A 12,331-nucleotide genomic window follows, 5' to 3' on the forward strand; every position below is an offset into this window, starting at 1 on the left:
ATTACCCAGAAAGAGTTCGGAATACGAGATAGATTGAATAGGATGTCTCCCACGTATGGGAACATGGAAAGACTAATCAAATTGATATCGCATTACCCTATCCTGCACTGCCTCCATGCCGGCCAGATGCTCACTAATGACTTCATCTCTCACCCTCGTCGCCTCTTCCATGCCCATAGGCCATTCTCCGACCTCCGTCATGATCCGATTGATGATCTCCTGCGGGACGTGATGACCTGCCCAGTCGATCTTTGCCGGTCCCTCCTCCACCCACCAGCCGTGCTGTTGCGGCGGTACATTGCGCGTAGAACAAATGCGGTAGTGGGGATCGACCAGATGCACCGTCAAACAACGACGGCGGCCCGGACGCGAGCGGTCCAGCAGCTCGTACGCCTCTACACGGTGCTGCAAGGTGTTGGGGTAAGCCACCAGTCGGCCATCAGGGGCGACGATAGTGCCGAGCTCCTGCAGCGCGTTGGGTTCCTCACTGTCGCTATGGAGTTGGCCAGGACCAGCAAGACCATGGATCCCCGCCAGCGGTGCAAGATCTCCTGGCGTGTAGACATGTGCGTCCGCGTCTAGGTCCGCCTCGACCCTGAAAGAAATGGCACCAGAGGTTTCGGTTGTGTTGACGCTGTCAAAATACACTAGCGAAGTCGCCACAATGTGCTCGTTCCCCATTCCATTGAGGCGCCAATTTATAGGCGGCCTTATGTTCGTGATTAGCGAAAGTCACCTTGCAGATTTCGGGATATTTGTTGTAATTTGATCACTTACTGAACGGGGTTTTCCGGTGTCAGTTCGACGGTTAAAAGTTCAACAATAACTTGCAGACCCTGTTTGAGAAACCGATCCTTCAGCGAAACAGCGTAGAAGTGGTGGTCTGGCCCAGGTTCCAGCGGAGAGAGTCCCGGCACGAATTTCGTTAATGCTTTTCTTGTCATTCGGCCTCCCACAAGAGCTTTTCCAGTCTTTCCTTGCCTCCAGTCACCGTATGTGAAGGAAATGCCCGGCTCAGGGTGGAGCCAATGTTTGAGGCGTTCATGTTTGACACGGACAGCCCAGGCCAGGCCAAGATCTTCCCAGTCTTCTTCAATGATCGGAAGTCCGACTCGGGAGGTTATGTTCTGCTGCAATGCGGGAGGTAGCTCCGGGACAGTAAGATACTCTTCCACTTTTCTCTTCGCCTCTCTATACTCCTCAGTCGTCCTATCCTTCTCGATCTTGTTCAGGCCGGCAGCCCAGTCTGGAAAAGGAGGCCACCAAACCACACCAGATGTTTTGATGCGACTGGGGCATAGCCCACGATCACGATAGGCAAGCACATCATTCCAAGGCTGGATGGATAATGAGATGAATTGTTCGATGGTGCTGTAGAGGCTCTTGTGGGCCCCTGGGTACAGGTTGTTGATGTATGAAGTGATCTTGACGTTTGGACACCTATCAGAATGTGTGTTGGCTTCAGAGAAGTCGACTTCACATGGAAGCCATTGGAAGCGGTCCGAAAAGCGTTCCGTATGAGTCTCCCATGAGTTGAGCCATTGGCGGCGATGGTTTCGCATATTCTCCTGTCTCTTCGAGGTGGTCAGGGGCTCAAGCAGTTGGCGACTGGCTGTTTCGCCTTTTCCAACGCTGTCGATGGCATGTTCCGAATCGACCTGACCGCCCTGTGAAAGAACTTTGGTTTGACCATATACCAAGGGAAACATGTTCGGGTCGACTCCAAACGGGCAATCGTGCCAGACTGAACCGGTTCGTAGCCTGAGTTCTTCCAAAAGGGAGGACGAAACCAGCCCATCTGACTTGCATACCCGCGATGCCGTGTTGAGGACACATACATGTCCGCGCTCGTTGGTATATTTCGCCATGTCTTGAAGTTCGAGAAGACACCAGTCCCAGGCGAGAGGGCTCATCAAGGGGCGAGCCAAAGCCTCTGTCCGCCACGAAGCCACCTTGACATCATCGAACACGTCCTTGAACCAGCCCGACTTATCAGTAATGTCGTTGATAAGAGATATCATGGCTATTTCCCGGGTGGTCAGGCGGTCTTGGGACCAATCGTTGAATCCATGAGCGAACCGCTCATCGTGGCTGCGCTCGATTGATACAGCTAGGGGAAAGCCAGGAACGTTCAAAGAACCGTTGCCTGTGTTATCGAATTCAACGCCGGCTTCGCCATCGCCATACATCTTGAGGTAATGGTCGCTTGCGCGGGTCTTTGCAGCTGACATGGCACCCAGGGCGGGTGGCAAACGAAGTGTGCTCGAGGTTGAGGTAGAGGAAAGTAGGCAGGGTTGGCTCGTAGAAAAACCTGGGAATCGACTGCTATTATGCCGAATATCAAGATGGTCTGTGCGTTGACAATGGCTTTCCAATCGTGACTTCGGCACTTTTGCCGGGGAGCATCCAGATTGATTAAATGACGTACGTGTCAACCTACCCAACGCGAATTAGATGTAAACAATGTACGATCCAATAGCTACGTCGAAACCCTTTGAAGTCCCGGCAAATTTCATTTGACATGGCAAATTCTCAAATAATTACTAGCCACTATGGGTCTGCCGATCTCAGAGGTCAACAGTGACGATGATACAATCAGACTAAACCCTAACCCCGCCTTCTCCTTAATCGTCATCCATGGATCGCAAGCCAACTGCTCAAGATTTCCGCAATAAACAGAAGACCTCAGCAACTAGTATCGACGCCGTTCACACGATCCATGTGGTTTTTCACAGCATCAATGAGCCCTCGATGGTTGTCAGGGTCCTCACTCTCGTACTCACTAATCAGATTAGTCGCCTGATCTAAGATTTCCTGCACAGCAACAAAGTCATTCCCATGTTTCGCCATGAGATTGTCCTCCATAGTGTCGAACTTGACAGTGATATGTTTGTTAGCAGGAAGCCTTTGTGGACATGACAGACATAGGACATTGAAGCAGAACCTACATCGATGCCTTCGTACTCCCTCCCGAGTGGTGACGTTTCCGTTTGGGTCTCAAAATCAACGCCCAAAGCTTTTGCAATCTCGTCACCATTGTTGGCAACGATGCCTACCATGTTGTCGGCCTTGCGCTCTTCATACACTCCCGAGATGGCCTCCCGAGCTCGATCAAGTTCTGCCGTTGCTCCCTTTGACCTTGACCATTGCACCGAGTCAGTCACTTTCTTGGTTACTTTATAGTAAGCAGTGTTGTATACTGTCAAATCTTTGACGAGGGACGGCGATATTGAACAATTTGTGGTCTTGGCGTGAGATTGATGGTCCTCGAAGACAGCCTGATTGCTATGTGACTAGAATATCTTAGAAGACTTCCTTCCACCTTGATGACTCTGAAATGAGCACGCTTTCGTTTGCGCGCGCGTGTGTGTTTGTATCTATTATTACATGTATCTGTGGTGCCTCAGTTCCAAGTGAAAGACGTTCTGGCGTCATAGCCGCCTGCCTTGAATCTTCTTCCATGGAACGCCCGTCTGGGATTATCGCACGTATTGTGCGCTGGAAGGCATCAAGGTACAATCGACCTTAAAACCGACATATTCTGCAAAGACGCGTTTGCGCAGGTGATAGTTTGGACGCGACAGCGCAAAAACTTGATGCCGGTTAGTGCTTATGGATACAGTATTGGAATAATGATGAACGCACCTGTTGATTTTCTCGAGAGCGCCTTCAATGATATTTGACGTTCGGTAAGAGCCTTCTGTCGATTTCAATTCCTCCTGATGAAGGATCTATCTGATACTTGATGGAATCCTTCCCATCGGCTTGAGTAGGGCTCATGGACAGTTTGACGGGCCGCTTAAGCTCTCCGGATAGGGATGCCCCGCGCAAGCTATCCAGATCTAGCCGCTCAATGCCCGATAGAATCGATATCAGACCGAATCCCTTGTCCAAGGGGACTGTGTAAAATACTGCAATCATTATAAGGAAGATTAGGAGCAGAAATGGCTGGATTACCAAGACCAGGTAGAGCCAGGGAGATTTCCGTAGTGTTGGCCGGTTGTAGATAATAATTGTCCGGTCATCTTCGTCGACGGGATAAACAATACCAGCCTCTTCAAGAGGAATGGTTCCGTTACTCGACAGCCAGCCTTCCGAACTTTTGTTGAATGTTTCAGGGTCGAAAGAGGTCGCCTGCTTTGATACGCTTGCTGACCACAGCATGGTAGCCACGGAGACCGACATGTATGGCATCATCCAATCAGACTCATTGCTTCGATAATCGTTCGTGGGAGGAGACGGGCAGAAGGTTCTCAGCATCTCGATCAAAACGCTCATGTACCACGTTGGAAGTGCTGCATGTTGCCACTGAATTACCTGCTGCTTGGCCCACGGCAGGGTATTGTTATCACAAGAACCCTCGAGAAGTCGAAAGCCACCTCGGCTAACGGACCACGTACCCAAACATTGCTGTCGGTAGATATTGTAGGCGTGAATAAGTGGCGCGTTTTGCTTGCACTCTTTATGATTGCCCGGTGATAGACCAATATACTGCAATGATTGATCCGAATGGTCTTTTCTATCCGCCAAGGCGAGGAAGCACCCCGGTTCCCCCATGAGTAAGTCTTGACGTTCAAAATACCAAGTCTTGTTGTTGATGCAGACTGGCTCGAAGTCCTCTTCGGTGGATGATTCGTTGAAGGTAGCGACGGTACCGAGCACAGGCGCAGTGATGTTCCAAGACTCGTCAGGAGCAAGCAACTCCTGTATTTTAAGGATGTAATTGGCGGGGAGAATGTCGAGTGATGCGGCGCTGGATTCGTCAAGCAATAGGAGGTTGTAACCGTAAGCTTGCGGGAAAGTGGGCAGCCGAGGTTCGGAGAGATTTGCCGCTCGTTCAGTTGCATCTCGAAATGAGGCGGCCGCGTTGAAAAAAAAAGAAACACCCCTGTTTGATGTTGACATGGCTGGTGGTCTAAAAAGACCAAAGTACGTGCCGTGGGGAATGTAGTCGGTAGTATGAATCTTCATGCTGCTCTCGCCGCCTGTAAAGGTTTTGTACGCTACGCTGAGGCCGACGGGAAGGGCCAGCATAATAGCAAGGACCATGCGCCAGGCAAAGCTAAGCTTGGATGCCAGAGGTTTGTTGCGAAGAATCCCATCGTAGTTCTGTAGCGTGGAATTTCCAACACGGGCTTCGAGAAGTAAAAAAAATGTCGGTGTGACACCGGCTAGGCACTGGTTCATGATGTTGAGAAGCAACCCAATGACGATGAGCTGGCGGTTATCGACACCCAGATACCATGAAATACGGCGGTTTGAGACTACCAAGATGGACAGCACCAGACAAGCCAGAGCTACAAAAGCCATCGCAATTTCCATACTATGGAACATCTTCTTCCGAGATGGCTTGCCGAGCAGAGTGTCTTCTGAGGGCTGGTCAGTAGGCGATTCGGATGCTGTTGATGCCCTCGTGTGGCCGTTGACATTGGTCGGCAGCTCATACTGAGAGTCATCGTCTAGGGATGAATAACGACGAGAGTTTTGAAGTATCGAAGTCATATCGAAGAGAGAGAAAGCACGTCAAACGTCAAAACACTCTCATGAGATAAAATCTGGGACGCTGCATCATCCTTATGAAGGGCGAGCAACGTCCACAGTGCCTCGCATCTTGGTTTTCGATGGAGGCAGCCCGCATGGATGTCGACACCCAAAGGAGTTGCTGCATTTAAGCGAATGGTGGACGCGATCGTTTACAAGAAACAGTTGAGGCGCATTTCTAAGGGTGTGTGCATGCCTGCATGCCACTTCTCGACGCTCAATGGCCAGCCTGATCGCAGACGTGTACTGATGCTACCGTTCCCAGTCAAAAACAGGCAAACATAGCTAAATTCATTGGACAACATTGTTCAAACTGAAGGGGCTTAGCTAGGGCTGTGAGAGGCTCGAAAATGGAAGATGCGTCGGCCAACTCGACGCCCCAGTCGGGCAGGGACACGTCGCGATGGAAAGCGGGAAATGCAACCTCGATCAAAGCATTGCTCATCAATTAATACTAAGGATACATTATTCTACAGTTCATCATGGTCGTCGAGTGAACTCAGTCAGCTTGGGGGCTTGCAGGTCCAGTTCTCAACATCCTTCGACCCATGCGGCCCTGAACCTCCAAACGAATTCACCAACGGGTACTTGCAATGCCTGCGTTGGAAATCAATACCCAACCCCGCAGTGTCATTCACAAACTTCGTCCCCTTAATCGTTTCCGGACCAACCCCATTCTCAACCCAGTTCACAACAGCAGCAAGGATATTATGCTCCGCGTCAAACGGCAGGTTATCATTCATCGCAGCCGCGCCGCCGCCCTGGCCAACGACCCACGCCCCCGGGCCCGCCGTGCAGTGGAACATGCCCGAGATGCGGAAGTAGCGCACGAACTCGTCCATGCCCTTGTTATCCAGGCCCATGCCCTTCGCCAGGCGGTCGTAGAAAATGGGCGTGTGCAGGCTCGTGATCTGGTTGTCCTGCGTGCCGTGGTACATCAGCAACTTCCCCCCGAGCGCCTTGAACTTTGACAAATCGCTCGGGTTCGTGCGGATGCGGCCCGGGTTCTTCTTGTCGGCGTCGATGCCGTCCGGGTCCAGCTTGTACGTCGCCGGGTCCCACTTGGGGTCGTTCTTGACGGCGAAGCGGAACCAGTTCTCGGACAGCGCGAAGGGCTTGCCGGCGTACAGCCCGTCGGCCGACACCTTCTCGCTGCCGGGGTTCATGCCCGGCCAGAAGAGCGTGCCGTTGGGGTAGTTGGTCGGCGCGAAGATCTTGCGGACGATCTCGACCTGCGGCGCCGTGAGGCAGCCCTGGCCCTTGTCCTTGGCGTCGTCCTTGCACTGGATCTTGGACGGGTCGAAGTGGCAGCGGGACGGGTCCTCGATGATGCCGTCCTCGGCGCCGTCTATGGTGTCGCACTGCTTGAGGACCTCGTCGTGGATGGTGGTCTTCCAGACGGTGGCGTTGATGAAGTCCTTGGAGTCGGCGGCGCCGGTCAGCGGGAAGAAGCCGGCGCGCCAGGAGTAGAGGTTGTTGAAGTCGACGGCGGGGGCGCCGGCGACGATGCCGTCAAAGTCTTCGGGGAACATGTCCGCGGCCTGGATGCCCTGGCGGCCGCCGAGAGAGCAGCCCAGGTAGTAGGACTTCTTGGCGCCGCTCTTGTAGAGGGTTTGCACGAGCTGCTTGCCGGCCTCGACGCCCACGTGGAGCCTGTGTCTTGATTAGCTTACAAGCTGTGAGGAGGGTGGTTCAAAACGTACGCTCGGAATGAGAAGTCCGTCACGACCTCATCGTTGTTGAGGAACTGCACGCCCGAGGTGCCGTCGTGGCCATTGTTGGTGCCCACGGCCGCGAAGCCGTTGGCAGTTGCGTACGCGAGATCCTCATAGTGCACACCTGAGCGCACAGTTAGACAACTGAAGACTTCATATCTCACTCACAACCACTTACATCCGTCCAGACCTCCACCACCCACAGTCACCATGCGTCCATTCCACTTCTCAGGCAGCCAGATCTCCGTCACAACCTCAGACTTGGCCGAAGTCGTGAGGTTCATGGCGATTCGGCACAAGTTCGCCCTGACAACCTGGCTCGCGCGGCCGCAGTTCGCATTCTGCTCGGGAAAGGTGAGATTCGTGCCCGAGGCCACGAACGTCTGCACTCTGACCGTCGAGTTGGTCACGATCGTCTTGGGTGTGAGAGCGAGGCAGTCATCCTGTACTGTCGCGAATGCCGGCGCGGCGAGCGCCGCGGCGGCGACGAGGGCCTTCAGCATGTTGGTTCCAAGGAGTGATGGGTGTCGACGACTAGCGGTTCACCTCTCTCGTCCTGCGGGTGCTGAACAGCAAGTATTTGACTCAAGAAAGCGGAGGGACGGAGGACGTGTCCGCTAATGAACAGCGGTGTGGTTTATTAAACTCGACAATGTTAGCCCGAGCTCATGTGAGGGGTACCCGGTCACGGGCGGGGTAGCTTGAAGAGACGAGGACGGCCGGACTTCGTCCCATGACTGATGTTATAGCCCGAACATCGGGCAGTTCTTGAGACCATGAGACTTGAAGCCAGTTTGAGACGACAAGTAGGGGCATTACTAAGATATTTCGTGATATGCCATAAGAAAGCCAAGCAGCATGATATCGATCGATTGTGTGGCTTTGCCCATTGTCGTAGGAACATGTCAAAGGCTTCACCGTTAAGCTAAAGCCGGGTTGTTTCTCTGTGGAGGACGCTAATTTCCCTGGGGTTCTTGGGGTAAGGTGACTGAAGATCGCAGCGGAGGTGGATGCACTGGGGTTTAGCGCCATTGGCTAGGTTCATCCCTGCATGCAGCTCATGTTTCCCATCAGGAACGGCACTCGAAAAAGCCGAAGGCTGGGTGTGAGCAGGTTGAAGAATGTCTTTGGTCCCTGAAACGAATCGGACCAATCAGCAATCGGCGCGCCGAAACAGGGTCGAATTGTGCAGTAAGTTTTGCACGCGATGTTTGGACCTCTCTGTTGCGCGATAACGGATTGCCACTCGTTTGGATGTTCACCTGTCTTTCGCAAATGAGAATGTCCTGGCGCTCAGGTCTTCGAGGCTGATGTCTCAGTCGCCGGCGACCAGATACGGGATAGCTGTCACAAGACGACAGCTGTTTTGGCTCTGCTTCAGTTGGCCGGTCAGTTTGAGGCTTGCATGCAGATGCAGCCCGTCTGCGCCGTTGGCGTTTTGTCTCTATGCCTGGGTCAATGTGGAATTGCCATCTTAGAGATTCTGTTCGTCTGGTTCAAGGGACTGGGGCAATGTGTGAGTTATGATATTGCATCCAACCGTTGCGAGAAGTGCCGTGTTGCCGAGTGTGAGTGCCAGTCGCTTTTTTACCGGCATACATCCGGGACCCACTCCTCCGTCCCGACACCGCGAGCCGGGGTCGAGTCCGGCAGTTCGCAAGGAAAGCGTAGTACTTGAACAACCACAGAGGAAATAGATGAGATTCGCATATCGCGTTTGCTTTCCCTCAGAGTATAGTATCGCAGGCGAATCCAACTGGAACCCAAACGTTTGACTTCGAGCCATCAATGGCCCCGAATCGGCTAAACCGCCGAGCTACGGTTCTGTCGTACTGCTCTGAGTCCGAAGGCCCCCAGAATTCAAAGAAACGGGCATATTCATACTCAATATTCAACTTGCGCAGGGTTCTAAGGTGGGCAATATAACTCAATTCTCTGCAGGCTCGTGGTGCTTTTTACCTACGAGACGAGGGCAACTACAAATCCCGCCAGGGAAGGAGGAAGTAGTCTTTTTGCCACGGTATCTCTTCTGGAATGAGATTCGCATAATTCGCAGTACAAGATGAGACTAGATGCATCTTTGGTCTGTCATCCTTCCATCGCTTCTCCATGAGGAAATCTCGGAACAATGACCCGTCCGGCACGGAATGCGTGATCTCGGGCCCCTCGTAGCGCAGAATCCATTCGCAAAAGGCTGTCGAATCAAGATCCAGGGGCGGATCTTTAGCGCAGCCCGGCAACACCTGCAACCTCCAGTCTCTTTTCTGCATGACAATCGTTTTCAGCCTTGGGCAGTATTTGGCGAGTTCTTCGCACACCTCGGACATCTGGTTTTCCATGAACCACCACAGTGCGACGTGCTCAATTCTTTCGAGGAACTGCGGCTCAACACCGAACAGAGTCATGAGCCCTGTTTCCCAGTCGTTGAGGTGGAAGAGGACGTTCCCGAAATCCTCCCAGCAGACACCGGAGAGTGGTAGTCGCTTTGGAAAGCCGTGGCCCTTATCATGGAGCTTGTGGAGTACAGACCAGGACTCTCTGTTGGTGGAACCTGCGCGCGGCGACTCGCTGATGCGGGTGAAGAATGAATTCTGCCTTTCTCCCTTAGTAAAGTGTTTTATGTTGGCGAAATACACGGCTGGCGAAGCTGTGAGTGCTTCGACCCATATCATCTCTCGAAGCTCTGGCGGCAACTTCGAAAAGCAGGTGAACGTAGTTAATGTCGACATGCTGGGTATATAAATGCTGAGACTAGATGACAAGACGCGAATTTGGAGATGCTAGGTTTCTCGAGGGTTGAAAAAGTGATGAGTAGGGTCGAGGTACGTGGCTACCTCGATGCCGGTTTTGTTGTGTTGTTTCATGGACCTTGACGGACAGTTCCATAACCCAAACTCAGATGACTAGGGCGAGCATCTGCCCCTCACTCACTGAACCGCCATCTCCCGATCAACATCAACCCAGCTCTTCAAGCTGTTGGTATTCACAAACTCGCTCCGGTCAAGCCGCGACAACGCCCTCGTGAAATCGCGCATGTACTCCGCAGCGCGTCGCGCCGGCCTCTCGTGGGCTTCAAAGGGGCAGTTGAGCAGCGTCACCGCCACATCCCGCACCTTGTATGTCTACCACCCCACCAAAGATTAGCTTTCACCCAGGACGACCATCAAGGTGATGGGGTTCACGTACCAGATACAGCCCATTCGGCTCGAGGTAGACATACGGGATGCTGTGCAACAAGTGCAGCAGCTGCCGACATATGTCCTCCCTCTCAGCCCAGTTCGCCTTCAACGCCGCCGCCACATCCTCACCCGCCATCGCGGCGTTCGGCCCGATCGCGCTTTCCTGCAACACCACATCAATCTGCTCCAGCAGTATACTCTGCAGCCACAGATGCGTGACATGTAAATTCGCTCGCATGATGTCCGCCTGGCCCTGGACGATCCTCGAGTGGTCCACCGGCCGGCTCTGCATCTCCGCGGCCGGGCTATCGTAGCTCGACACCGCAGGCTGGCTGTCCCCGCCGCACGGCGTGACGGGCGCCTCGTAGCTGTCCGCGGACGCCCACTGGCGCATCGGGCCCGGCGCGTCGTCGAGCATGTAGCGCAGCTCGGCGAGCAGGTCGCGCAGGCGGGCGAGGCGGACGGCGGCGCCGCAGCGGAGCTCGCACTCGCAGCCGACGGTGGTCATGGCCTCGCGGAGGCCCTTGAGGAAGACGCGGGAGTGGAGGTTGTAGGCGCTGGTGAGGGTGAGCTGCAGCGGCCGCGGCGAGTCTTGGGCGCCGGAGGGTGTGCCGGGGGAGATCAGGGGCGGGACAGAGGGCACGATGCGCGTTTCGAAGATTTGCTCGTCGTCGACGGCGAGGGGCATCAGGGCTTCGAAGTTGACTTCGCGGAGGTCGTTGGGGTGGAAGTAGGTGAGGTGTTCTGAGCGGCCGCTTTGGACTTTGGTGTGTCTGGGGGATGTTAGTTGTGTTAGTACGAGAGTGACTGGAGAAGATACGTACGCCCAGGCGTAGAAGAGTAGCCAGAAGGCCTTCTTTCTGAGTTGTGTCTCGATGCAGTTGAGTCCGTCGTAGTCTGAGATGCGGTGAAGCCCGAGTAGCCTACCGAGCTGCATGAACTCGATATCAAACATCCTGCTCCTATTTGCCTGCCCTGTCTGAAAGCACGCTACTGAGAGCACATACGAGACGGCCCATTTTCGTGAGTTGATCTGATCAAAATACGTCGCATCTCTCAGTCGCGTAGCCATCTCAGCACAGCAGTTGATGAACGCCGTGCGCGTCTCAAATCGGATGCCTACTTCAGGGTCAACGGCCCGGTACACCCTGAACCGCGACGGCAGCAGCCCGACAGTGAGAGCCACGAGACTCATCAGCAGCGCAAAGAAGTCGCGGTCTGTGAGGTCGCGGTTGCTGGCGAGGTCGTGGCGGAAGGTCGGCCGGTGGACGACAGGCACCAGGGGGTAGACCAGGTCGAGATAGTCGGCCATCATGATGTTGATGAGCGCTCTGGAGCAGACTTCATCTGTTGGAAACCCCTGGCCGGATATCGACGGCGAGTCGGTGTGGGCTGCTGCGATTACTGCGCGAGGTGACGGGCCGCCGAGGACTGCATGCGAGGTCTCGTATGGCGATTGAGCCTGCGACACCCTCGGAAGAGGAGGTCCATCTTCAGGCAAGACCAGGACCGGCTCATGGGTCAACGACCGCGATACCGGTCTATCTGTCTGTATCTGCGCCGGTGTCTCAGTCTCGTTTGCCGGCTCGACGTCACTCTTATCCGACATTGAAGCGAGCCTCTTCCTACAAGGATGTAAGTACACATTGCATGCGCAGAAGTATGTAACATCAATCCCTCCCTCCCAAGTCCTTCACCCATGCTATGTTTCTTTACCCCAGGCCAGATCAGATCGGCTCACCTTCGCTTCGGACCCCTCGGCCTCGTGGGCACAAGGAAGCTACACGAGATCCCGAGCCGGATGCAATCGCGGCACTGCGCCCCGGGACTCTGCGCACCCTCTTCAAAGTGGCATTTCCTCCTGCGGGCCCGACACGCATCGCAGGCCCTGCTAGC

At 54.2% G+C, this 12,331-nt stretch overlaps 6 protein-coding genes across 6 annotated transcripts; all 6 read right to left on the reverse strand.

Annotated features, from left to right (window-relative positions):
* Positions 1-72: 72 nt before the first annotated feature.
* Positions 73-2,231, reverse strand: CGCS363_v000906 (uncharacterized protein; the record flags this gene model as incomplete). The annotated part of the gene is made up of 2 exons (XM_036632755.1): positions 73-709; positions 778-2,231. The coding sequence occupies 2 exons, from the start codon at positions 2,229-2,231 to the stop codon at positions 73-75; spliced, it is 2,091 nt and encodes a 696-aa protein (XP_036502074.1).
* A 454-nt stretch (positions 2,232-2,685) lies between these two features.
* On the reverse strand, positions 2,686-3,059 carry CGCS363_v000907 (uncharacterized protein; the record flags this gene model as incomplete). Its single annotated transcript, XM_036632756.1, has 2 exons — positions 2,686-2,874; positions 2,949-3,059. 2 exons carry the CDS (start codon positions 3,057-3,059, stop codon positions 2,686-2,688), a joined length of 300 nt encoding a protein of 99 aa, XP_036502073.1.
* Positions 3,060-3,669: 610 nt separating this feature from the next.
* Positions 3,670-5,502, reverse strand: CGCS363_v000908 (uncharacterized protein; the record flags this gene model as incomplete). The annotated part of the gene is made up of 1 exon (XM_036632757.1): positions 3,670-5,502. The coding sequence occupies one exon, from the start codon at positions 5,500-5,502 to the stop codon at positions 3,670-3,672; it is 1,833 nt and encodes a 610-aa protein (XP_036502082.1).
* Positions 5,503-6,044: 542 nt separating this feature from the next.
* Positions 6,045-7,759, reverse strand: faeB-2-1 (putative feruloyl esterase B-2; the record flags this gene model as incomplete). The annotated part of the gene is made up of 3 exons (XM_036632758.1): positions 6,045-7,194; positions 7,245-7,380; positions 7,435-7,759. The coding sequence occupies 3 exons, from the start codon at positions 7,757-7,759 to the stop codon at positions 6,045-6,047; spliced, it is 1,611 nt and encodes a 536-aa protein (XP_036502081.1).
* Positions 7,760-9,232: 1,473 nt separating this feature from the next.
* Positions 9,233-9,928, reverse strand: CGCS363_v000910 (uncharacterized protein; the record flags this gene model as incomplete). The annotated part of the gene is made up of 1 exon (XM_036632759.1): positions 9,233-9,928. One exon carries the CDS (start codon positions 9,926-9,928, stop codon positions 9,233-9,235), a length of 696 nt encoding a protein of 231 aa, XP_036501144.1.
* A 255-nt stretch (positions 9,929-10,183) lies between these two features.
* On the reverse strand, positions 10,184-12,044 carry CGCS363_v000911 (uncharacterized protein; the record flags this gene model as incomplete). Its single annotated transcript, XM_036632760.1, has 3 exons — positions 10,184-10,378; positions 10,443-11,208; positions 11,260-12,044. The coding sequence occupies 3 exons, from the start codon at positions 12,042-12,044 to the stop codon at positions 10,184-10,186; spliced, it is 1,746 nt and encodes a 581-aa protein (XP_036501145.1).
* Positions 12,045-12,331: the final 287 nt, after the last annotated feature.

This window comes from Colletotrichum siamense (genome assembly GCF_013390195.1).
Source record: "Colletotrichum siamense strain Cg363 chromosome Unknown KSG_Cg363_contig01, whole genome shotgun sequence".
Taxonomy (NCBI): domain Eukaryota; kingdom Fungi; phylum Ascomycota; class Sordariomycetes; order Glomerellales; family Glomerellaceae; genus Colletotrichum; species Colletotrichum siamense.